The sequence below is a fragment of the Polypterus senegalus genome, chromosome 5 (assembly GCF_016835505.1).
Source record: "Polypterus senegalus isolate Bchr_013 chromosome 5, ASM1683550v1, whole genome shotgun sequence".
Lineage (NCBI taxonomy): Eukaryota > Metazoa > Chordata > Cladistia > Polypteriformes > Polypteridae > Polypterus > Polypterus senegalus.
Window position 1 is genome coordinate 104,839,989 of NC_053158.1, and position 27,890 is coordinate 104,867,878.

At 37.9% G+C, this 27,890-nt stretch overlaps 1 protein-coding gene across 1 annotated transcript in view; it reads left to right on the forward strand.

Annotated features, from left to right (window-relative positions):
- The window catches only part of LOC120529410, a 105,301-nt gene that overhangs the window by 9,165 nt on the left and 68,246 nt on the right, over positions 1–27,890 (forward strand). The window contains exon 2 of the mRNA XM_039753188.1: positions 11,706–11,813. Coding sequence (XP_039609122.1) covers positions 11,706–11,813 — 108 coding nt within the window. The remainder of the gene's footprint in view (positions 1–11,705; positions 11,814–27,890) is intronic.

A 27,890-nucleotide genomic window follows, 5' to 3' on the forward strand; every position in this document is an offset into this window, starting at 1 on the left:
TTGTCTTTTCACAGAAGGCTGTGCTTAAGGGCGATTTATATTGATTTGCATATTCAAATAGGCGTAATTCTGAGAGGATTTGGGGCGTTACATAATGCGCGTGCACAAGCGTTAGTTTTCACGCTGATCGGGATTTATGTAGCGGAAGAATGTGGAAGTTTGCATATGCACAGATTCCTGCATCTGGATTTTTCTGTGCGTAAGCACATTTCGGCTTTTGTGCTTACGCCATGTTATAGTGCGAGTTCTACACACGGCGTTATACATGAGGCCCCTGGTGTTCAACCAGCTGAGCTAAACACATGCCACTCCTGTCTTCAGATCACTACATTGGCTTCCTATAGCAGCACATATTAAGTTCAAATTCCGGATAGCTGCCTACACAGTAGTCAATAGGTCAGCACTTATATAAAGTATAAAATTGTGAGGTTTTATGCTCTTTCTCAACCACTCAGGTCTGCTGATGCCATCAATTCTTGGCATGAAATCTCAACACAGACTCTTTTTGTGTATATGTTTTAGCTGATGGAAGGTGCTACCCACTTCCATTCAAGATTCTGACTCCCTCCATGTGTTTAAGAAGCATCTGAAGACTCTGTTTTTGTGAATTTCTGTCTAATTGCTGTTAGTTTTTGTAACCTGGGAATTGTAACTAGTTTGAATTTTGTTCTGCGCATCTCTATTTGTGATGATTCATTTTGTAGTCTTATTTTGTAATACTTGTTTTCCCAAACAGTCCCCCAGCCTTATGTTATTCCCTTAAATTGATCTCTTTTGCAGGTTGCTTTGGATAAAAACTTCTGTAAAGCAAATAAACATAAAAAGTACATAGCAGACAGGGTCATACAGTATATGTAGACTGATGGAATCAGCTCAGATTGCTCTGTTTGTATTTCTCTCTGTGTTAATCACACCATTGGATATTTTTGACATCATGTTTATTTCAGTTTTACAGAACCTGTCACATATTAACAGCATGCAGATATACGCAAATACTGCAGTGAATACATTTCTGTCTAAACAATCAAATAAATTAAATTAATATTATAATAATATTAATATGCCCATAACTTATTAAACATATTAAAAAAGACAAAATACTCTGGTCTAACAAAGAACAAAAGGAAACAACAAGTGTTTAGTCACATGGGGGATATTTTCTCTTAAAGATCTGAGGAACAGAACATAAAAGACATGTCTATAATGAATATACATCAATGTGATCTACAGAACTTGTTCAGGTGAATAGGTAGTCAGTTAAACAGCTACAAAATGTATTGCAATGGAGAGCCCACAAAATGTTTCAAGCTGTAAAAATGTTTACTATTACAGTAGTAATAATTCTGAAAAAAAAAACCTGCTGATAACTTTCATAGAACTAAGATATCTTAGCACATTATTTTGTGCATGTCCTCCCACACTGCTTCTCTATGAATATCAGTGGGTGTAGCGGATAAGGAACTATTAAGAAACATTCAGAAAATATTGTTATTTGAACAGCTCAGCCTGTCACAAAATAATATACAGACTGTCTCAGTTTTTATTACTTGTTTATTATTAGATACAAACATGCTTTTATTCCAGCAATAAATAGTGCAGCTGTCCATAAAAATAATCCTTAAAAAAAGGTATTCCCACGTAAAGGTTAAAAACCACAAACATTAAAACAGTATAAATCCCTGAATAAAACATCCCTCTTGCTGTCCCAAGCCAGTGTGTCTTCCAGCCTTTATCTCACCTAAATGGTTTTGTCAGTCAGCAGAGACGCCCACAGCTACAATCCCATCACCTGGCTCTACTCACAACTGCCTCCACCTGCATTAGCTGCGACACTCAGAGATGACCCTCTGTCTTCTGTATACCTGCTGTCTGCTGGAGCCCTGAGTGTCCGCCTTTCCCCACTCCCCGATAAATGCTCAGCAGGGACATTACCCCTGGAGTACCATTAGCACGCTCCTCCGCAGGGCCACTGACCGTCTGCTTCCTCACCACTGCGCTGGTCCAAACACCCCGATTCTGGCCTTCATGTTTCCTTCCCTTTCCTACCCTGCTCTGGCTCCCATTATACTTAAATTTTGTGACTGCCAGTGCTCCCTGATTACTGCATGAAATCATTAATTAATGGCTGCATGTAAACCCTGCACCTGATGTGAGGACACCGTATTCATTAATCTAAAAAGCACTCAGCACCACATAAGCAAGTAGCTTTTTAAGTGATGTGAAAATATTGTCTGCCACAGTGGCTGGAGTTGAAAAAAAAATTGCTTCTTCACCATCTTCATGGTACTATATGCACTACATACAAATTCTTCTGATGGGAATGGGTGCCCTCTTGGAGATCTGGGCATGCTGATAATAAGTAAACAGTTTTGGAATGTTATGGTATTTGGGTCCCACTTGGAGCTGCATAAAGCTTGTGAAAAGTGTCGGTTTGCACATGCACGCATATATTACCTGCCGGGAGTGGCTTTCCTGTTAACTAAAACTAAATATGTTATTAATGAAAAATGAATTAATTTGTTAGCTACAATAAGAAAAAAAAAAACCTGTGTGAAAATAGAAGTAAACGAAAATCGAAAAATAAAACCGAAACTGTGCATAATGCACATGCAAGAGTGCTGTTGCAGGTGTATTAATTTAGAACTGCAGAGTCATAAATTTGGTTAGGAATGAGCATTGGTTTGTGTGCATGTGTAAATCTCAGTGCTGGTGTCTGAACCTGTAGCTTTGACTGGACTTTTTATCTATCGGTCAGCTTTCCATCCTAAAACTGAGAACAAATACCAATGCTTCACTACTTGAATTTAATAGGCCTTAACTAACCATCAGGCACAGAAGCATCACTGACAGTGAATAGCAGCCAACTTTCACTAAACATCATTAAAAATATGCTTAAATTAACACATGCTATGCATTACTTTGGAGGATACAGCTACATAGTTTGAAAATTTAGAATCATGGCGGATTTTGTGACATATGAATAGCCACTCAATGCTTTCAATTCAGTCAGTATTTAGACTGGAAAAATGTTATCTTTACATGCCAAAGAATGTAGGAATTTCAGCCATAACCTTACTTTCAATTGATATTGCTTTTTTACTGATGGTATCTTTGCAGTGACAGATTAATTGTAGCAGCAGGAGTGATGTACAGGGTGATGGTCAAGGGTGATAAAACTGTATTGTGTTAACAAAAGCATTACCCACCTTCATGAAAATGTTGCCTGGCATGCTTCCTTCTCTCACAAAGCACAACAGTGGTAACCCGATACTCTTGGACGATTCCAGAGTTACGCTAGACATGTCTACAAGTGCACTGGAGTTAAAGCTGCCGGAGATTTGGGAATCACAAACCACGGTGTGGTTCGCCCAAGCGCAGACAAAGTTTTGTGTTGCAGGAAATTACAGCAGATGACACAATACTGCTACATCTTTGCAGCACTCAACAATTCCACAGTGTCTAGCGTGGTGAGTCGGCTTGAAAATCACCCTGGAAGTTTACCTTGTAGAGATGTACAGCTTCAGCAGAGCGGATGCAACGATTGCAAACATAGCTTGGCCTCAAAACCCCTCCATGCTGATGGACCATACCTTAACTTTGCTAGGCAACCAAAAGTCCTGTTTTATATTTAGAGAACTGTTTCTGCAACATATACTGGAACAACTGCACACTGTCATAAAATGGCTGACAACTAACACTTGGCTTTGCAAAGCTATTTGTCTCCTGCAACCCTCCCTCATCAGTATTATTAGCAGGCCCATGACTCGTCCTGCCCTTCCTCCTCCAGCTTCATACTCGACAACTGCACTAAGTTTTTATATGCCAAATTTGGTGTGAATGCAAAGAAATTCCTTCCACCTTGTAAATTCAGGACGTCTGACAATAAACACTAACTCATCTGATTATGCAAACAAACTGCTCCTCAACACAGTTTCCCAGCCTTGTCCGCTGAACTAGTATATAATCTGACACTCCAAGTACCCTGAGATTTTATCCCTCAAGAGTTCTTCCTCCTTGACAGCATTCTGGCACCACTTTCTGATCTTGGATGCAGCAGCTACATTCTAGCAGGACTGTGCCTGGTTTGCATACCACATTCAGTCAACAAACTAAGTGTTTGTCCAGCACAAGGCCCACTGAATCCACCTTATGACGACCCTCCAAGTCCTGTAACATGGAAGCAAGACATTCATACTTGACATAGGTGGCAAACAGCAGACAATCTCAGTTAATCGCCTCAAGCCTGTGCATATGGATCTGACACAGGGCTTTGCCTCATATCCTAGAATATAGGCTTTCAAGACACATGCGTGTGCAGATCGGGCAGACAACACAGATCAGGTAGTGACAAGGTGATTAGTATTGATGTTTTAATTTGGGCAGTCTGGTGTTGCAGAATGTTTTTCGTCACACCATAATAATGAACTTCTCCGGTTTATAACAAAGGTAAAGTTATCTTGACGTTCAATATTTGTATTTTGAAGTTTCCTATCTCTGATATGTACAATGCTTCATCAATGGCAAATAGAGTGCAATAATATATTGATATATTTGAAAGGATGCTGTTTTGCAAAGGGGGCCTCTGTCTGACTATTCACTTTACATTAACATGGTGGTGTAGCAAATAAATTGCCATTACATGGTCAGTTTCTGTTTAGCGCATGGCTGTAAAACTAATAATGAAAATTCCCCCTTATTTGCTGTTCCATATTCATATCATCATGGGTGATTGTAACATTAATGTTTATATTATTAGTAAGTGTACAAAAATTGTGTTATTTGCTCATGGCTTTCTTCTTTTTTCCTGCTGATTTCTTAATCAAACATAAAACCTTTATTTAAAATTTTTAAAAGATTTAATATTCACTTGTATTCTGTGTTTTCAATGTCATCTTTACTTTTATTTCTACTGTATTCCTTTGACTGTTTGTAAAGTGATTTGAGTATTCAAAAGTTGCAATCTGAAAGTATTGTTGTTAGAGTTGCACAACACCACAAGCTCAGGTTTGATTGCTAACGTGGTCAGTGAATGTTCTTGCCATGTGTATGTGGATTGAGTGTGTAAAACATTGGGTATTGTTTTATAGCTGGATATTAGAAGTGTGTCATTAGACATTCTTAACTGCCAAACTCTGTGTATTCCTACATGTGTTGTTAAGTGACACCCTGAAAGACCTCACTATAATTGTATATAACATCTGCTATAAAGGATGTTTAATATTTAATGTAAATGGTTTGCTTATAGAAATGTGGTATATACTGTACATGGAAAAATGATCATCTCTATTTTAGCTATTATTGTTACTAACACAGTTCAAGTAGTGTCTTCATCAGTATTTTAAAAAATGAGCAAAGTAAGGATTCCCAGAAAAACAAATACTCTCAAAGTTTCAAAATGGGCAGATGCTAGGGACAGTTTCCATCAGATATCAAAAATAAGTATAAAAGAAGAATATATGTGTACAGTGATCTTATAACTCATAAAGGGAATCTCAAAAATAAAAGAAGTATTTTTGTAATTAAATAACCATTTGTGTAAACTTGCTGCAGGTTAAAGTAACACATTTCATCAGTGCATATTTTTTGCATGATTCTTGCATTATATGATTCTTCTGGAAGTCTTGAACTGCCACAATATCAGAAGAAAATTGAGTTCTGTCAGAGACCATATAATTGTATGTATTAGGTTGACAGGTAAAACATAAATCATATACAGTGCAACTTGACAACTATATAGAAAACTGTGTTTTACACATGCAAAACAATATTCATGTAGACATTTTAGGTGAATAAAACACATCTAAAATGTAATAAAAATTAAATATAATTACTAACAAACTAAATAAAAACAAAAAAATGAAAAAAACTAAATTTAGAAAATGGTGAAAAACTTAACAAAAACTAATATCTTAAATTAAGAAAAAAATTGGCGTGCAGTCATATAATTAGATGTATTCCATGTTAGTGCTTTGGGGTTTGCAATTAGGCACCTGTGCTTCTTTAAGAATAAAAGGAGCCTGAGTAGGAAAAGAGAGAGAAACAGAGGAAAGAAAAAAGAAAAGCATACAAATGGAGATCAGAGTTTAAAGTGAAAGAGAAGGAAAAAGAAACGCAGGATTGTGGCTGAGCTGATTAAGCAGAGACGAGGCAAGCTGTCAGGAAGGACGCCTCATAGGGAGTAAACAGCTTTCAAGAGCAACTAACCTCTCTACTAGTTGGCTCCTTGTCAAAGGCTGAGAAATGGTTGCGGGAGCAAGGAGCAGGGCTTTTGTGGTGTCCTCTAAAGGTCAAGGGATGGTTGTAAGGGACATAAAGCAAATGTAAAGGTTGACTGCACCTGTCCATGGGCATCTCTGCAGGCTGAGCAGACCTTTTTAGGTGAGCAGCAGAGACGTGGTTGAGAAAGGAGCACCGTGGCTTGTGATAATTTTTAATGGACAGATCCTGCCAAAGATTTTAACCTCACTTTTATTATTGGAATTATTTATTGACATATTTATGATTGAAGAATTTTGCACTGCATTTTTGAACATTTTGAAGCTTAATAAAAAGCACTTTGGCACATTTGCACCATTTCTGCTATTATGTATCCTCGTTGCCAAGTCCATCTAGTGGATGCCCACATAACACTTGGCTGTGGCAGGTACATTGTCATTTATGGAGGGTGGGACTGGACCATGTGCCTGTCTGGGGGTTGTTAACCAGGATCCCAACCTGTTTCATCATGTGGTGGGTGCGGCAATGACCCCCAACCTGACCTGACCTGACTGCCAATGTAGGAATTGGCGGATGATGAATAGACTTTACAGAATGGCAACTTCCTTTCCCCCACCTGCATTTCAAGGACACTTACTTTTCTCAAGTTCTACTGTTAACCAATGTTTTACATTGCTTTTTTAAATTTCATTTCATAACCACTGGTATTAATCAAAGAGGAGATGAGGTGGCTGGAAGCCAAATGGTTGCCTAAAAGGGCCTTCATCTGAAGCTTCAAAACACAAGTCAAAATGTTGTTTACTCAGATGGACATATTCTTGAAACTATAAAAAGAAATAAACCAATAATTGGAAGTGGATCCCAATCCAACCAGCTACATTTTCCCATGCAGCTTTTCATTCTGTTTGAAGCCATTGAGTTCACTCATTTTCTCTGGAGATTAAAAGCACTCTTTGCATGCATGGAAGCTATTCTCCTTAGAGCACTTGGAGCAAAACACGCAGGAATTTATGTAAACACCCTGGGAGGATTATTAGTCATAAGACCCATTCCTCTGTTTTTACATTTTGTGCCAGTTACTGTGCCAAGTCTGGGAGAAGAGGCTTTACTCAGAGAAGGTGATCTCAGTCCTTGTGCTCTTGTTCAGTTGGGAGACATTTTCATAATGACATGAGATTTATATAAAAATAGTTCAGTTAAAGCCAAAAGCAACCAAAATGGCAATTCAATAACATATTAATGTAGATCATCAGAGGAGCAGTACAGAAAAACAAATGCAAGAAAAAGAAAGACTGCTTAATTAAATTTAAATTAAATTACATGGACAACTAAAATGTGTTCTGATGATTTTGTTGTGGATTGTAATGAAACACTCCATTTGTGTCTCATTATTTAAAATATCGCTACTTTAAATGTGATATTTACATCACCAGTTTAGACTTGTTACTCACTAAATACAGTATTAGACAACATGTTCATTCAGATGCACATACATTTAAGATGACTTGTGATTTATGGACAAGCAATGGACAAGAAGATTTAGGAAAATTTATCTGTGAATACAGACATTTTAGGAATTGTCTGTAAAAGTATATTCACATTTAGGATTATTAGTCTATGCATATTTTTATAAAGTGAAGCCCCTACTATTCCATGTGTTTTTGTTACTGTATAGCAAGCTTTGATTACCTTTGTCAGGTAAATATAGAGAATGTTTTACAAGCTTTAAGCTATTTTGGAGACAACAAACCCTACCCTCACACATGGCTTTTCATTAGAGCAATGACAAACTGACTGTGAAACCTTATCAAAATATCAAGTGAAATGATGTGGACGATCTTTTAAAATCTGAAAACTCCAGAGAACTTCAAAACAAACTAAAGACAGTTTAATTTGTTGTGTTATATGTTTGTTTGTCTGTGCTTCAGCTACCTTAATGTTAGTTTAACAGCCAGGAACCCTATCTACTGTAAAAAGAAAGGTGAGGAATACAAAGGTCTTATTAATTGCTCACATTGACAAAAATAAAGCTGGTAATGAATAGATTTATTGATTATTGTTTAATTTAATTTAATCTTCCCTGCACTGGGTTTTAGTAGTCTGTGGAAAGTTTGTACCTTCTTTTCATTCTCATCTGGGTTTGTTTTCCGTGCCACTACACTTTCCTCACACAACCAACTAGAACAAGGAACTAATGCTAATTAGTTTATAATTGTATATTAGTCACGGTTTTTCTGGAGTTTTCCTGTTATGTCTTATGTCACAGTTTATAGGCAAGAGATTGAAGACTAAATTAGATTAAATCAACATCATTGACCCCCCTTGGGGAAATTCAATTGCATACTGCTGAAAAAAAAAAATCTTGGAAAATACACCTCCTTCCCGTATTTATTGGTCAATAATCCTGCCTTCAATGCAGATGTTCAGATGCAGTGTATTGTGGGAATTATGTCTTTCCTGCTGACATTCAATACTGCTTTTTCAGGACTTAACTGTGCACATTTTGGCCATATGGATGTAGGACAGAAATGCAGAATTATTTGACATGAGTTGCATGAGAATTAAAAAAAAATTCCATGGATGTTTTCACATTGTTTGACTTGAGACAGAACTGGTCATCATTAATATTCTTTTATATCATAAACATTTTCTCTTGTTGTACATAATGTGACACTAGGGGGCGCTAGTGCTCCCTTGAACCCTCAGGTACCACGCCAAACACCTGGTAAAAGTGCCACAATAATTCTTTTTATTATAATAATTACGTGCACTAAGCACCCTCCACTCCACACTATTCATAAATCAGTACACAATAACCAATCAATAATCACAATCCTCCACTCCCAGACGTGTTGCCCTCCTACCACCCAGCTCAGCTCGCCGTCTGGGAGTTCCCTTAGTCCTTTTATATTCCCTGACCCGGAAGTGTTCCCAGTCCCCAGTCCATGTGATCTTGTATCACTTCCGGGTCAGGTAAAAAGTACTTTTCTTCATCCCGGAAGTCCGTCGCTCTTCCTATGACGAACTTCCGAGTCATAGTGTACAAATAAGTCTTTGGTCCACCCTGCAGCACCCTCTTGCGGCCCCTGTGGTATCCAGCAGGGCTGAGGATAAAAACTACATAGTCCATGACTCCCTGCTGGTCTTAGGGGCACCTCCATACTGCAGGGAGGGCTACATCTGGCGGCTTGGGGGACTTGGCCGGGATAAACTGCCGGGCACAGTCCACAATAAAAACATGAGATTAAAAATTGTACTCAGCTGCCAATACAAAGTACATGGGGTAAGTAAGATTTAAACAAAATATAGTTTTTTTTCGGTGGTGTATTCCATTAAATGTGTATTTGATAGTAAGTGAAGTACACATAGCTTCGATACTCTTGAAGAAACGTGAAGACTTCCATCTGAAAAGTAACAAAAGAATATCAAAGAGGTCAAGAAAAACATTTAGGAAGAAGAAAGAAAAGTAAAAAAAAAAAAAATTTGCTGTTACTGCAATTTCTTTTTTCCTCAGTGACCAAGCATGTGACCCTTATGTGTGATGCTATTGATGTACAAATAACATGTTCCTTTGCCTTCTTGACCTGGGCCTTTACCTTTGCTCCAGTTCCTAGTGTTAGCAAGTCCTTTGTAGGAGTGTGTCCTCTAATAAGCTGCCATCTATTAAGAACTTGTTGCTGCCTTTTGACCAGTGCTTCTGGAACAGACACTGGAGGAACTGGGCACTTGCATAGTTATAACACTATTGCACTTTTAACAATTTTATCAAGAAAATCCAATGTTTACACAGCTTTATTTTAAAGATGTCCATTTATTGCTAGAGATGAAATGTAAGAAGTCAAATAGATTTGCATTTCTAAATTAGCCCCTTTGATTATGTTTTTGCCTCAGGTTAGTTCCTATTTTGTAATTGAAGTTGAAAAGAAAGCTTCCCATTGAAAAGATGTCTTAACAATAATACAATAAATTAAAAAATGGATAAGCAGATGAACATAACCTTCATTAATTTGTTGTAGCTGTTAAAGGAAAATTTGGCTAGCCATGCAACTAGTCTGCTGTGCAGAGGTTAAAGCTGCTGCCTAACAGACCAAGAGTTTCAGGTTCAAAGCCAGAAGTCTCATAGGTTTTCCTCACACATGCCAAAGATGTGGAAGTAAGGTTACTGATTAAGGTAAACATTCCAATGTCTGTTTGTTCTTTGATGTACTGGCTCCCCGGTTGTGTCAAAGTAATCAGATTATAAAATGAATGGATGGATAGACAGACATGGACTGAAACCTGGTTTAACTTCTGCGATTATTTTTAATCTGTTTTTTGTATAAAAATATATCTCAGGTCATCCATTGTAGCAATTGCAATAGCTAAATAATTAAATGCATGATATTATTTTCTGTTAAATTCAATTCAACCAGTTTAATCTTTTTCTGTAAATGTAACACAGTAGCTTAATGCAGATTTGTTTTTTTTTTAGGCTTGGTACGGTTAATGTTTATCTTACCTACTGTTCTTGTCAAAAATGTTACAGTATTTCTAGTTTCACCAACTGACGCAGATTAATTACCATTTTAATGCTGCCAGAAATAAACAAGCGGCTGATGTGCCAAGAGGTTCTCCCTGAGGACAGCATGTGATTTACGTCACAAAGATTAGATTTTTCTGTAAAAATAGTGTGAAATAAGCCTTTGACAGTAAAAATTTGGCTTCAAAGACAAGCACTCAATTCATCAAGCTAGTGAGCTGAAAGCACTCTTTTTCTAAAACGTTACTATAGGTGAAATCAATTTTTTAATCTTGTAATTTCAGGTATGCTGTAAATGTTTTTTGCTGACATTCTCCCAGAAGCATGGAGGTCTTATCATATGTGCATTCATAACAATTTCTCTTTTTTAGGCTATAAAGATGACTGGAGCACCAGTGAATATTAGCCTCAATTTTAGTACCAAGACTAGGTCTGAGTACATACCCAAGATGGGGCAGTTATGAATATTTTTATGCTTCTTGCCTCAGCCCTGTTTGTTTACTGTATTCCTTCATGGATCACTGGGTTTCTGATAAGCCACCCTAGGACTCGTGGTGCATAACCTTCTCTACTTTGATAAATTTATATTTCTCACTGGTTAAAGATGGATCAAATAAAGGCAAACTGTGAGTGCTGTTAGCTGAGAATAAGGTGTAAAATATTTAAGAAACTAATTAAATTATCATGTTCAATAATGAAAAATATAGAAATCTGCTATAAGGAACATTCATCTCTCTTTAACAGAATCATTAGGGCTAATCACAGTATTTCATCTTAGTTTGCCTTTTATTTTTTTTTATTCTGATATTAAAAAAAATTGAGCAATTCAAAATTTCACAATATGTTTATTGTGTTTTTACTAGGCATCCATTTTTTTTCAAACTTAATCACAGTGTTTTTTTAACTGATGTTTCAGATGTAGTTAGAGATGTATTTAATAATTGGTTTATATTTTCATTTTGTTTTACAGTCCTATTCTGACAGAAGCTATTACTTTAAGTTTCAAATTGGAGAGACTCTATGTAATAAGACCCATTTAATGAAAGAGAAATGTTTCCTTCAGAAAGGCCAAAATGAGGTATGTTTTAAAAAATGTAATCTTAGTTTTATTTTATTCAACTATTTTGAAGAATGTGTTTATAAACTATATATATATATATATATATATATATATATATATATATATATATAAAATGATATATTAATACATAAAGAATTGCAATTATTTATGAAAACAGGAATATTAATCTTTATCAATTTCATGGTTTGTAAATAAATCCGCTAGGAAGTCTTCTTAAGTTGATATTGTTGATTATCATGGTAGAGTTCAAAAAGTGCTTGAACAATTTGGAATCAGCAATGATAATCACAACTTGACTCAGTGTGGAGTGACACTTTAGCCCATATGTTTCAGTGCCTGTCTCACAGCTAGAGACTCATAGGTTTTCACCATCTGTGAAGTGATTCTTCATAGGGTTTCATTGGATTTTCCTGTTCCATCCCAAAAATGTACTAAATGCATTCACTGGCAATTCTTGTTTTAACTATGTATATTTTAATAAGATGGCACAATGATAGATGTTAAAATGTTGAAATCACAAGGCTCCAGGAGCATAAATCTGAAACGCTGCCTTTTTGATTTTGCATGCTCTAATCGTGTTCTTATGTTTTTTTTATTTTTTTCCTCTGGTCACTCAAGAGAGAAAAAAGGACCAGAAGATAAAAATTAAACCAAACAACCAGAGAGGTCTAGAAAAACCCAAAGTCAAAAATTTATTGCAAAAATTACTAGTACCCTAAAGAGCAAATGTTTGCAATTTATCACTTTTGGATAAACACTAACCTTTATATTGTCACAATGATATTATCATTTTCTGCATTTTTTTTGGTTGCCACGTTGTAGCAGCCAAGAATGTTGCCAGCTAAAAAGGAATCACAAAAGGCAGCACCCATGAAAAAGAAAATGGTGATGTGGAAAATCAAAAGCATAATGTGAAAAATTAAATATACCCAAAAAGTAAAAAAATACAATTTAAATTTTATAAAACCTTTAAGTATTAAGAAAAAATTAAGCAAAGATTAAACCGTAACTATGCAACAGCTGTTAGTTGTACAAAACAGTGCAGCATGAAACCTGAGCATTTTCTATATTGGACTGATTTAATATATTGTCTAGTAGTCATGCTCTTTTCTGAAGATATATACAGTACTGTATATACATTACATAAAGTATTCTGGTATGACTGAATTTAAAGATTACCTCATTTTGCTTTACTATTAATTACTGTTCCTTCTAAAGATGATTTCTGCATGGTTCAACACATGTAATGCATTTATTACATGAGACAATTTGTATATTGCATAACAATGCTACAAAGAGTAAGACTGACGTGGTGACACAGTTATCTACATTGCCATCTCACATTTTAACCTGTTAAATTTCCAGGTATGATGTCTTTCTGTGTTGTGCCTGCTAATAAACCATCCATGTGTATTTTTTTTTAAATTTTTGCACACTGGGAAAGTTCTGTAGAAAAATGTGGTTGTGTTATACAAAAATTGTAATTCAAATAACTACAGTATAGTTCAGTAAGCTTAACATGTGTACATTAATGGAAGCAATTATTATTGAGCATCATATGGCAAGAATAGGTATACTGGTGAACAGAAAGCAATTGATAACGTGCAATATTTAGATTAGTGCAAATTGTCACTTGAACACAGGAAGCAAAGGGTTATGGTGTAAGGAACCTTTTCAGAATTAGCTGATGCTAAATGTGGTCTTCCTCAAGAATCAGTGCTGGGGCCATTGCGCTTTTTAATACACATACACAGTCCTGTTAAACTGTTATAATGGAAGGATCTCCCACTCCGGTCCTGAAGCACAACTTTTCTAAACCTTTTCTTAACATCTTTTTTTATCTTAATTCACATGTTTTAAAAGATTCATTCCTCTGAAGTGTTTAATTTTTTTCTTTAAACTGCACCCAAATAGAAATGAGAGCAGATGACACCCTAAGTTGAGGCCTTGGACTCCAACCAGCTTCATAATTAGAAACCAGTTCTTGTTGTTAATTAAATCCATTATTTAATTCCATGGCTCGCTGCTTTTGTTCTGCTACAGCAGACATTTCCAAAATGTTCTTTTTTCTAAGAAAACTGTCAAAATGTTTTGTGGAACTGAGCAGATCAACATTACTGAGATCTTCACCTTTGCTTATTTTCAGATATTGTATGATGGACACAGGCCATGTGTTGCTCATTTTGTACCTCATTATTGTTTGACTGTTAATTAAGGAAAAAAAGAAATAATTAAAGAGTCTGCGTTTTAAATAACAAGTCAATTAAATTATGGCAAAAGAGTTAATTAGCAGCAAATAACAGATCACTAATTACAAAAAGGGTTAGAGTGAAAACCTGCAGCAACAGTAGCACTCCATGACTGGAGTTGGAGACCTCTGTTTTAATGTCTGTTTTTTTCTGACACACCAATTTATTCTCATAGCACAAAGATATGGTAGGAGTTTGTCATCAATAGAATGACCAGCTATAAGGTTTGATGCTGAAGTCTCATTGTTCAAAGACTCTTTTGACAAAAAGATGGTCAGTGGCTTTTTCTGTAGTTCAAGGAAATTGTCATAAAATGTATTCACTTGGTAAGTTGTTGCATGGCCTGTTTATTCTTTCAGATGTATTACTATGTTTTTCATTGCCTTTTTTACCTCTTCTATAAATTATCAAAAGAAGTACTTCTTTGACTAAACTGACTAAGTGAATTAAACACACAATATCTATTTAAAAATATTATTAGTTTAATAGCTCTTTCTTAGTTGAAGCTAAGTAGTTACATGGATATCTACTGACCCTAGCTAGTAGTAGTTGTTTAAATACAAAGCAATACAGAGTGGTGATTCTCAAAATCAGTCCTGCAGGCCCTGGTTTGTTTCAACCAATTTCACAATCAATGAGTTCATCTTACCTTTCATTGACCTTATTCTTTAACGAACTGTCTTGTTTTAAAATCTTCTTTTACATTCAGAAAAGTACACTTATGTTAAATTTAAATTTACAAGAATATATTTGCCATATTTTTGATGCTTAACTTTCTTTTTAATTCACTTTTTCTGTGGAGTTTGTCCTCTTAATTGTCTCCAAATTCTGACAATTAATGATTAGAATAGCACACCCCATGCAAGCGACATTTACTGCTAAAGAGTGGCTATTTTTGTGTTACCCACTGGTGTGCTTATTAGCAATTAATAGCATAAATAACCACAACGTTAAAAAAAAATACCAAAAAGAAGAAAAAACAAATATGCATCTACATTTTTACCTTGTTCAGTAAAAAAAAATTTAAATTAACAATCTAATTTAACACAAAAAACACAAAATTAGAACAAATAAGCTTACTTAGTTAGTATAAGAGTTCAATTAAAAGAAGACCATGGTGGAGACAAAAAGAAGCAGCCACATAGCACTTTCATGACTGAACATGAGAATGACTGATCTTTGGAATACAGAAAAAACATATTTTGAACAAAAGGAGATGAGACCATTCAGTCTCTCAAGCTTGATTGTTTAGCTCACACCTAAGCTGTCCCAGTATCTCATCTAGATTCTTCTTAAAGATTGTCAAGGTTTCTGCTTTGACTAAATTCTTCAACAGTTTCTTCCAGATTCCTACAACTCCTGTGCATAAGGATGTACTTCCTGCCTTTAGTCTTAAATACACTTCTAGTCTACTGACACTCAAAGGCATACTTGTCTCCTCTACTTTATATGCAAAGCATCCAATTGACATCTTAATTTTAAACTGAAATTGATCAGTAACATTAACATACTTAGCTGGATCTGACTGTTTCGTGTAGTGCTCTATATAGTGTGTTGCCCATGCATGGAATTTGAAGGAGGACCTGATGATGTAGCCTTACTGGTGCATCACTCAGGTACAGTACATTTATGGCTGTGTTTTTTACAATCTTTAATTTATACTTCTATAAAGGAATGAATATGCTCAATAAGGGTTTTTGATAGTTCTAAAGAGGCTTTTGTAAGGTGGTAAAAATGGTTATTGTGATCAGTCTCTTCAGTTGCTACATCTCTATATATATATAAATCCAATATCTGTCTGTCTGTCCACTTTTCACGAGAGAACTACTTAACGGATTTAGAACGGGATTTTTTCTATAATTTACTTGAACATTCTGGTTGACTTCTCTCATTGTGCTAAGTATTATAGTTTTGTTGTGGCACCGATTTATTCATTCAAATCAAAGAGACAGGCTTTGGTCTAAGGGGAGGGGGAGGCGGGACCTTGTAGGGGGAGTTTTGGGCGTCATCCACACTCAATTGCCAGCCTCCATTAGAGTTGTTCTACCTCTCTCCACATGTTGGAGCATACTATGCCTCCACTTAGCTAGTGAAACCTGTCTGTTCAGCAGACATTATCATCTAGAGATTGTTAAAAAGTAATGTTTAACGTTTTTGAGAGAGAGATTAGAGCTACATGTGTTTTAGAAGGTACCTGCTCATTGGCAGAGATATCACGGCCATGTGCTCTTCTCCCGATTGTGTGGGATGCTAAACACGATCAGATAAGGCGACAACGTTTGACGTTGTAACGTATCTGTCTTCTACTTGGCCAGAGATACCTTGCCAACTTTTTACATTTTTGGCAAAGAGATCACAGCTACGTTCTCGCCTTGATAGCAAAATCAAAAATATTGTATATCATTTTTTTTTTATTAATTTTTAAAGTTTGTCCTGTTTCAATACTACATGGACAGAGCCAAGGGGGACAGCTAGTAGTGGATAATAAAGAATGCATTAAAGTGCAAATACAATGGCAAAATAGTCTTCCTTAGTTTGGGCATAATTTAACTTTTTGTGGAGAATACTCATTAAACACTGTCACAGTAAGGGGCAGTAGCGCTCCCTTGAACCTTTAGGTACCACTCCAAACACCAGGTAAAAGTCCAACAATAATTATTTTTATTACAATAATTACGTGCACTAAGCACCCTCCACTCCACACTACTCATAAACAATCACAATACTCTAATAATAAATCAATAAACCAATCCTCCACTCCCAGACGCATTGCCCTCCTACCACCCAGCTCAGCTCATTTTCTGGGAGTTCCCATGGTCCTTTTATACTCCCTGACCCGGAGGTGTTCCTGCCCAACAGTCCACAAGTCCTTATTCCTTCCGGGTCAGGGTAAATAGTCCTTTTCTTCAACCCGGGAGCATGTTGTTTCTTCCTGTCACATGACCGTGATGCACTCCTGGGTCATAGGGCGCAAAAGAGCCTACAAGCCCACCTACAGCGACGCCTGGTGGCCCCCAAGGTATCCAGCAGGGCTGTGTACAAACACTACATAGTCCATGATGCCCTGCTGGAACTCGAGGCATGATCATGCTGTCGGGAGAGCTCCTCCTGGTGGCCTGGGGGTGAGGGTCGGAGTAAAATGCCGGCAATCCACCACAACACTGATTTCCTACCTGGTAATAGATATCATCTAAGTCCATGATGTCTAGGAACACATTTAAAGATGATCAGATTAGACAGATTATAGTACTGCATGACAAGGATGGATGTCACAAGATTCCTCATTTCCTACACTACTTTTTGATATTTCTGAAGCCGAAGATCAGCCTTATCCATGACTCGTCTACCTTTGATAGCTTCACTAGAAATTGTCCTAGGTACATTAAGATCAACAAGGCATTGTACTGTTTTAAAACTGCATGGTGCTAGAACTTACATTACCATCCATGTCTTCTATAGGTCTGCCTCAAGGTTGCGAGCAGACAGAATATGCTCAAGCAAAGGTTAATTAAATTAATTTTCAGCTTTTTGTACATTGCCTTGAAATTCCACTAGTACACAGAGTATAATGAAAATAAGTCACTTGACCTGGCTTCTCATGAGGATCACAAAATCATACACTGAGGATTGTCATCTAACACTCTTGAGAATGCCCAGAAACTCTTGTTGCTTTGTCTGATGAGTACTTGGTGCCAATAAAAATCCAAACCAATTTCTCCACACAGTGGGGTCCAAAAAATACTGAAACAGCTGCTATCATCATGTAGCTCACACTATATGTGTGACTTTCAGCTTATCTTTAAGTGTACACAGCATGTAATACAATCTTCATAGAGCCTGAGTTGGAAATTTAAAATAATTAGAAATCCTTAGCTCGTCAGGATTTTAGACATATTCTGATCCATTTGGTAGGCTCACCCATGGGTACTCTATGGCCATCTGCTGCATATTTATCAAGCTGCTCTTTCACTATTTGTAAACATATTTATATTCAACATCTATTACAGTCCTTATCATGGCTGTCTGCCCTGGCTTTCCTTTCTCAGTAAGCCTATTTCCTAATATTAATCATCAAATTCAGCACAAAAGATTTTCAAGTTTGCACTCAGATTTCCCATTAGGCTCTTTGCATTTGCCTGTGCGATATTAGTGAAGGCGACAGTTGTGACTTTTGCAGGCAAATTAGATAGGAAACTGGTAAGTTACTCAAGAATTTTAAAATAAACAGTTCATCAGGCGTGATTATAAAGTGTGGGAGAAATGTGGCACATCAATTTGGACACTATTTTTCAATGTGTAGAATATGTCGAGCTATGGTGGATCAAAACATTCTTTTTAATCTGTATTATATTGCTTACCTACTGATGATGCTATATTACTATCACTAGTCCGTAGTAGGTCTGCAAGTAAGAATCACATTGCACTGTGTACACATAATAATAAATTTAAACTTTACACACCAAAACACACATTACCTCAGAGTGTTAGTATTAATGGTGCACTGAGGTGCAATACAAAGAATCACAAGTAGGTGAAAATATACCACAAGACATCAAACGTAACAAGTTTTAGTAATTGTACAATAAAAATGAGCTGAATTGTATGCTCCTCCATTCTGTCAATGTATGTCATCTGGTTCATTTTGGCAGGTTGATCATTTCCATATAGTTCATCTAATGAAAATAATAGCAGGTTTCAGGATGGGACGCTGATTTCTCATTGTGGCACACGACATAGGAGCTGGCAGTTTCCATGTTTTTTAAACTGGTACACTTGCCATTTCATGCTCAGCACTTTGTTGCTCTGGAATTTATTGATGATGCATTGATGATCAACATAAGAGCAGTAGAAATGTTATCACATGTATGGAGTGTGTCCCTACATGACTAAAATAGTCAGTAGATATCTATTATATACTTTTTATAAAATAGTATAATAAATATTAAAATCTTTTTCCTAAAGTTGTTGTGGTTCATCCAGGGTCTTATGTCTCTCAAGTGTGTATGTGAATGTAACCTTTTTGTTATCTTTGAAATAATTATTTCAGTTGTTGGTTTCAGTTCCTCCTGTATTTTATTTATTGAACACTGTTTTATCTAATTCAGTGTTTTTGTACTATGATAATTATATATCTAATTGTCCTTTTCTGTATATACCTTGTGTACTACAGTGGAACTGAAGGAGGTGGGGCCTCTTCCAGGCCCTTATAAGCCTGCAAGCTAGGCAGGAGGGCACCTTGGCTTTGGCTTTCTTGGGCTGCATTCTCTATAAGTTCTGTTTGGATTTTGATGGTTTTAAATGTTTTGATCCTCACTAAGATTTCAGGATTTGTGACTGGTGTTTGACATTTTTTCTGTATTCCCATTCTTTTGAAATTTGTGACAAAAAAAGATTTCATTATAAGGAACATTTGTTTTTTATTTCTTGGAGCCAGTGGTTTTCGCTGTACTTCTACCCCTTTCTCAGAATTGTTTGTATCTTAAGGATTGTTTGACTGTTTTTTAATATTAATGGAGTTTTCTTTGCTTGTGTGTGTAGGCTGTAGCCTACTTATAATTTGAGAGAAAAATCTGTTTTGATTTATTGAGTCAAAGCTTGTTTAAAGCAAGATTTTGGGTTTAGAACCTTAAGTCATAACAATTATTGTTTTGTATACATATTTTCACATTTAACATCAACTTAAATTAAATTGTTAAATGTAGAAAAGCTACCCTACATTTCCTGCGTACTCAAACAACATTTTTTTATATCCTCAGGAGATACTCAGTACTGTTATGCACTGTATTTGATATTCATATTTTACAGGTTTTCCTGACCTCTGTCCTCAAAAATGTATTTTATTAGATAGATAGATAAATACTTTATTAATCCCTGAGGGAAAATTCACTACAGCAGTAGCATACTGATAAAAACAATATTAATTAAAGAGTGATTAAAATGCAGTGCAAGTTAAAAAAATGCAAGGTGGAGAGTGCAAGGCAGGTATAACAGACAATAACTTTGTATAATGTTAACGTTTAACACCCGGATGGAATTGAAGAGTCGCATAGTGTTGGGGAGGAACGATCTCCTCAGGCTGTCAGTAGAGCAGGACAGTGACAGCAGTCAGTCGCTGAAGCTGCTTCTCTGTCTGGAGATAATACTGTTCAGTGGAAGCAGTAGATTCTCATTCTCCATAATTGACAGGAGCCTGCTTAGCGCCAGTCACTCCGCCACAGATGTCAAACTGTCCAGCTCTGTGCCTACAATAGAGCCTGCCTTCTTCACCAGTTTGTCCAGGCATGGTGCATTTCTCTTCTTTATGCTGTCTCCCCAGCACACCACTGCGTAGAAGAGGGCGCTCGCCACAACCATCTGATAGAACATCTGCAGCACCTTATTGCAGATGTTGAAGGACGCCAGCCTTCTAAGGAATTATAGTCGGCTCTGTCCTCTCCTGCACAGGGCATCAGTATTGGCAGTCCAGTTTAATTTATCATCCAGTTGCATTCCCAGGTATTTATAGATCTGCACCCTCTGCACACAGTCACCTTTGATAATCATGGGGTCCGGGAGGGGCCTGGCCCTCCTAAAATCCACCACCAGCTCTTTGGTTTTGCTGGTGTTCAGTTGTAGGTGGTTTGATTAGGTTCCTATACTCCTCCTCCTGCCAACTCCTGATGCAGCCCACGATAGCAGTGTTGCCAGCAAACTTTTGCACATGGCAGGACTCTGAGTTGTATTGGAAGTCCGATGTATATAGGCTGAACAGGACCAGAGAAAGCACAATCCCCTGCGGCGCTCCTGTGCTGCTGACCACAATGTCAGACCTGCAGTTCCTGAGACGCATATACTGAGGTCTGTCTTTAAGATTGTCCACGATCCATGTCACCAGGTATGAATCTACTCCCTTCTCTGTCAGCTTGTCCCTAAGGAGCAGAGGTTGGATGGTGTTGAAGGCGCTAGAGAAGTCCAGAAACATAATTCTTACTGCACCACTGCCTCTGTCCAAGTGGGAGAGGGATCGGTTTAGCATATAGATGATGGCATCCTCTGCTCCCACCTTCTCCTGGTATGTGAACTGCAGAGGGTTGAGGGCATGGAGGACCTGAGGCCTCAGGTGGTGAAGCAGCAGCCGCTCCATGGTCTTCATCACATGTGACGTCAGGACGACAGGGCGACGTGATACCTTTGGGACTGGGGTGATGCAAGATGTTTTCCAAAACCTTTGGACTCTCCCCTGTTCCAGGCTAAGGCTGAAGATGCGCTGTAGAGGACTCCCCAGCTCCAATGCACAGGCCTTTAACAGTTGTGGAGATACTCCATCTGGACCCACTGGTTTGCTGGCACGAATCTCCTCAGCTCTCTGCTTACCTGGGCTGCTGTAATTGTGAGTGGGGGAAAACTCTATCCTATGCTGGTATCAGCAGAAGGATGGGTGGCGGATGCAGTACTCTGAGGTGAGAGTGAGAGTGGGTGAGAGTGAGAGTGGGTAAGGGTGGTCAAACCTACTAAAAAAGTTGTTCATCAGGTTTCTCCACATCTCCATGTCTCTATCAATGGAGGCACTCCATACGCTGCAGCCAGTGATGATCTTCATCCCATCCCACACTTCCTTCATGCTTTTATTCTGCAACTTTTGCTCCAGCTTTCTCCTGTACTGCTCCTTCACTGCCCTGAGCTGGACTTGGAGTTCCATCTGCACGCACTTATGCTCATGCTGATCATTGCCTTTAAAAGCCCTTTTCTTCTGGTTCAAAAGGACCTTGATGTAATTTGTAATCCGTGGCTTGTTGTTAGCATAGGAGCATACTGTTCTTACTGGAACTACAATGTCCATACAGAAGTTGATGTAGTCAGTAGTGCAGTCAACAACCTCCTCAATGTTCTCACTGTATGACCCCTGCAGGATATCCCAGTCCATAGTTTCAAAGTAGCCTCTCAGAGCCTGCTCTGCCTCAGGGGACCACTTCCTGAATGAGCGTGTGGTTGTAGGTAGCTCCCTCACTCTTGGTTTGTAGTGAGGCTGAAGTAGAACCAGGTTATGATCTGTTTTCCCAAGCGCAGGCAGCGGGGTGGCGCTGTATGCATCCTTAATCTTATCTTATCTTATTTCCCTGGGTGTTACAGTCCACATACTGGGAGAAAGCAGGTAATGTTTTGTCCACCATCACATGGTTAAAATCTCCAGAGATTAGCACAAGCGCCTCGGGGTGCTGTGTTTGTTGTTTAGCAACAGCAGAGTGGATGACGTCACACGCTAGCGCCACGGCCGCGCAAGGAGGGATGTAAACAATAGCAATAATGGTATGTCCAAACTCTCTGGGCAAGTAATAGGGATGCAGACTTACAGCGAACAGTTTGATGTCCCTGTAGCAAGTGGAGATTTTGACGTTTACATGTCCAGGATTGCACCACCTTGTGTTCACACAGAGAGCGTCTCTATCCGCTCTATTATATAGGTTTTAAGTTACACAATCAATTTACAGTTTTTTTTATATCTTTTTCTGATACCATCTTGGTTTTCCTGTTCACCACTATTTTAAGTGGTGTTTGCCACACTGTTACCATAAAATATCTGTCTGAAGTGTGTGGAGCTGATATCATCACTGCAACAGGATAAATAGTCAGAACGGTGCACTTCCTGGTTGGCCAAGTTTGCTGATACAATAAAGAAATCTACAATATGTGCAATTGAAGTTTAGTGTTTAAGATGTATGCTTAGTATTCAGATCCTTATATCTGCAATTCACTGTTGATTTTTGGTTAAATGTTAAGGCTTGACAGGTTTTAATTATTTGGCTTGGCTTTTGAATTTTTTTCTCCTGGTGTCTCATTTACAACATATAAAACTTTGCATGGGTTCAAGCATAAAAACATTTGAACATCATAAAAAAAGAAAATACATATGCCAAAAAAAGAAAAGAAACTTGGTGTATGCACATTCCTATGTAATTCACCCATTACAAATCACAATCATCTTGTAAATGAACATACATAAATGCTCCTTGAACATCACCTAATTGCCATCATAACAACCATTAGAACAATCTAGATGGGAACAGGCCATTTAACCCAACAAAGCTTGCCAGTCCTATCCACTTAATTCTTCCAAAAAAACATTGTCTAATTTTGAAATTTCCTAAAGTCTTACTTTTTACCATCCTACTTGGTAGCTTATTCCAAGTGTCTATGGTTCTCTGTGTAAAGAAAAACTTCCTAATGTTTGTGCGAAATTTACCCTGAACAAGTTTCTGTGTCCCCATTTTCTTGATGAACTAATTTTAAAATAACAGTCTCGATCCACTGTACTAATTCCCTTCATAATTTTAAACACTTCAATTATGTCATCTCTTAATCTTCTTTTGCTTAAACAGAAAAGGCTTAGCTCTTTTAATCTTTCTTCATTATTCATCCACTGTAGCTCTAGAATGAGTCTAGCTGCTCTTCTCTGGACCTTTTCTAGCACTACTATGTCCTTATTTATGCCTGGAGACCAAAACTGCACACAGTACTCCAGACGAGGCCTCACCAGTGCATTATAAAGCTCGAGCATAGCCTCCTTATACTTGTACTCTACACATCGTGCCATATAAACTAATATTCTGTTTGCCTTCTTAATGACTTCGGAATACTGTCTAGAAGTTGATAGTGTAGAGTCCACTACGACTCCTAAATTCTTCTCATAAGGTGTACACTTTTCATTTTCAGACCTCCCATTGTGTATTCAAACCTAATATTTTTACTTTCTATGTGTAATACTTTACATTTACTCCTATTAAATTTCATCTGCCACAAGTCTGCCAAAGCCTGTATGCTGTCCAAACCCTTCTGTAATGATTTAATGGATTCCAAATTATCTGCCAATTCACGTATCTTAGTATCATCTGCAAACCTAACCAGCTTGTTACTTATATTCCTATCTAAATCATTTATATATATTAAAAATAGCAGTGGCCCTAGCACTGACCCCTATGGTGCACCATCACCCTCTGCTTCCTGTGTGAGCAAATTCTGTACCCATCTAAAAATATCACCCTGAACTCCAGCTTCTTCTAGTTTGATGCCCAACCTCTCATGTGTCACCTTATCAAATGCATTCTGAAAGTCAACGTAAATAATATCATATGGTCCACTTTGATCAAATCCTTTTGTTGCTTCCTCATAGAATTCCAGCATGTTGGTAAAACATGACCTCCCTCTTCTGAATCCATGTTTACTTTTCAGAAAACTTCCTTCCTTCATCGAAGTGTTCACTACCCAAATCGCTACTCATGAATCTAAGATGTTTAACAGGCATTCCTGGTATCAAGTTGTGGAATTGCCTGCGAGTATTTAGTGACAGCGTCTCTATGAACTTGTGGATTTGCCTGCGAGTATTTAACAACAGCATCTCTATGAACTTGTGGATTTGCCTGCGAGTATTTAGTGACAGCGTGTCTATTAACTTGTGGATTTTTCTGCGAGTATTTGGTGGCAGGGTCACAAAGTTGTTTTCGTCTAGCTGCATCAGAAAATGTACCACAACGTCTGACACGCCTCCTTTTTACTGTTTTCTCATAGCTTGGATTGCTGCTGTAATAATCGGTTTGAGTTTCATGGTTTGTTTCAATTACGTTAGTATTTGCAGGACTTGTGTTGAAGTGACATTTGGCATCTATCAAGCGTTCTAAGCATACAACCGGCTTTATCGATAACTTTGCATCCAGCTTTTGAGAGTTGAAACATTCATAAACATCAAAGTGTCCACTACTCAAATCATCACCTGTTAATCTAAGATGTTTAAGAGCCATTGGTGGTTCTCCAAAGGTGTAAAATATTTGGCCATTTCAGTACACTTGAAAGCGACAACCGAACAATTCAGTGGCAGCCATCAACTCACATGCAGAAGCATAGGTGAAGGGCTTAAGCATTTCACTCTTATAGTGCTCCTGTGTAGTATAATTATCTCCTGTATAATTATCTGTCCACACCTTGAACCTGTCCCAGTCAAATAATACACAAGACACAATGTTCCTCCAGATATCAAGATAGAGCCTGATATGGCCGTGCAATATGTAACACAGAGAATGTAAAAAGCAGGCGGCATCTCCGGGCATGGAAACCACTCGGTAAGTGACAGTTCTTTGATCGATGGTAATCACCTCGATAGACATCTCACTACCCAAATCGCTACTCGTGAATCTAAGATGTTTAACAGGCATTCCCGGTATTAACTTGTGGATTTGCCTGTGAATACCATATTTACTCCTGTACCATGCGCCCTCATGTAAGACGCACACCCTAATTTTTACAAAGAAAATTGGGAAAAAATCTTTTGCCCCGTGTACGACATGCATTGTGATTGTATAGGAAGGGAGTGAGGTTGGAGTAAGACACCGACGTGAATAACTGTAATGGAGAATAATTATGTCTTGTTTAATTCTTTCTGCACATGATACAGTATATTGTACTAACTGTAAGCAGTACCCCTACTGCAGAACGTTCACTGTTTGTCATACCATGCTGCGAAAGGTGGGAATGACAAATAGCCTTGTGAAATGAGAAAAGAAAGAACCGTATAGAGACAATCGGTAAAGGACTGTAATGGCAAGTGTAAAATTATTGTGCTCACCAGAATATTCCAGTTTAATCATCATCTTCCGATTCGCTGCTGGATTCGCCACTGCTACTGATGTCCCATACAGTGTCTTCTTCGCTTCCCCATAAGGTGTCATCTTTGCTTCCATCGATGCTGTTGGATATGCTGCACTTTTTGAAGCTTTTCACAACCAAATCCTCTGGAATAAGCTTCCAAGCAGCGATGATCCAGGCACAAACCTGCGCCAATGTTGGGGCTTTCATTTTGCCAGTTGGCGTTGTTTCGTGTACCGCTGTTGCAGCCCATGAAGCGCGTAACCCATCCACGGCTTGCTTTGAACTGAGTGATTGGTATTCCACATTCTTTCGCTATATCACGAGCTTTCACCTGAATCATTTCCGTGGACACTGCATATCCAAGCTGATGCCTGCCTTGAATGTAATCAGCAAGTGCAACTTCAACTTGTGGGAACTGGGCACGTTTTCCGCGAAATGCCCTTATGTTTATGTTGCATGACGAAAGTTTTTCTTTCTTCTGTCGCCAATCTCGAACACATGACTCTGGAACACCGTACTTGCAACCTGCTGCCCGATTTCCTATCTTCTCTGCTTCCAAAATCACTTTTAGTTTCCCTCCCACCGTGAAGGAGCGTAAACGCTTGCTACTATCCATGCTGAATGACGACGCCAAACTGATCAAAAAACAAATCTACCCCTACCGTATTCCTCGTGTATGACAAGCACCCTTTCCTCGTGTATGACGCACACCTGATTTTCTAATGCTCATTTTCGGGAAAAAATGTGCGCATGGTACATGAGTAAATATGGTATTTAGCAGCAGCGTGTCTATGAACTTGTGGAATTGCCTGTGAGTATTTAGCGACAGCATCTCTATGAACTTGTGGATTTGCCTGCGAGTATTTAGTGGCAGTGTCTCTATTAAGTTGTGGATTTGCCTGAGAGTATTTAGCGACAACATGTCTTTTAACTTGTGGATTTTTCTGCGAGTATTTAGCGACAGCGTTTCTATTAACTTGTGGATTTGCCTGCGAGTATTTCCCAGCAGCATCACAAAGTTGTTTCCATCTAGCTGCTTTAGAAAATGTACCACGACATCTGACACGTCTTCTTTCTACTGTTTTCTCACAGCTTGGATTGCTGCTGTCATAATCGGTTTGAGTTTCATGGTTTGTTTCAATTACGTTAGTATTTGCAGGACTTGTGTTGAAGTGACATTTGGCATCTGTCAAGCGTTGTAAGCATACAGCCATCTTCATCGATAACTTTGCATCATAATAAACAAACAATAAAACAGCGGAGAAGCCGTGGATCAAATAAAAAGGCTGCAGTTATCAGCAGGGAGACGTGAATACTGTTGCGAAGCAAAGAAGGGAATGAAGAGACCGGAGCGACGGACGGCCTTATATGGGCAGGCAGTCAATTACGTGGGAGGCGTGGGGAGGGAGGATGCAATATAGGCAGGCAGCCAACTACATGGGTGGCGTGGCGATGGGGAACGCAACGCCGCCTCACACAGCGACCGAGCTGCAGGTTATGGACATATATATGTACGTAAGTAGGATTCAATTATGACTGTTACGCGTAGAATTTCGAAATGAAACCTGCTTAACTTTTGTAAGTAACCTGTAAGGAATGAGCCTGCCAAATTTCAGACTTCTACCTACACTGGAAGTTGGAGAATTAGTGATGAGTGAGTCAGTCAGTCAGTGAGGGCTTTGCCTTTTATTAGTATAGATTCATTCCATATATGATCTATGCCAATCAACCTCATACATTTATAATGAGCAGATTTACCTCTAGATAGAGATGATGGTAACAAAAGAAGAAAGGCAAAAAACTAAACCTTGAAGAATGTGAGATAGAAGTTCTCATCTGTAAAGTAGAGGCACACAAAGAACCTTTATTTGTTGGCTCAAGTACGAGTGTCACCGACAAGCACAAATATGTTGAATAGCAACATGTTATCACTGCAATGAATACAGTGGACTTGACCAGCCAAAATATTAATGTCACACATATGGAAAATATGTCAAACATAGGTGTATTGAAAGAAGTTTGCAGTTTTTGATTTATTGTTTATAACATCTTAAACCAAGAATTAAATCTTTATATAAGTAAATCGTCAACCTGCTTGATGTATATTACACTGGAATAGCTGTTTTGACACTCATTTTCATTTTAGCATAAGTCAAAGTCAAAGCAAACTTTATTGTCATCTCAACCATATACAAGTATACAGACAGAC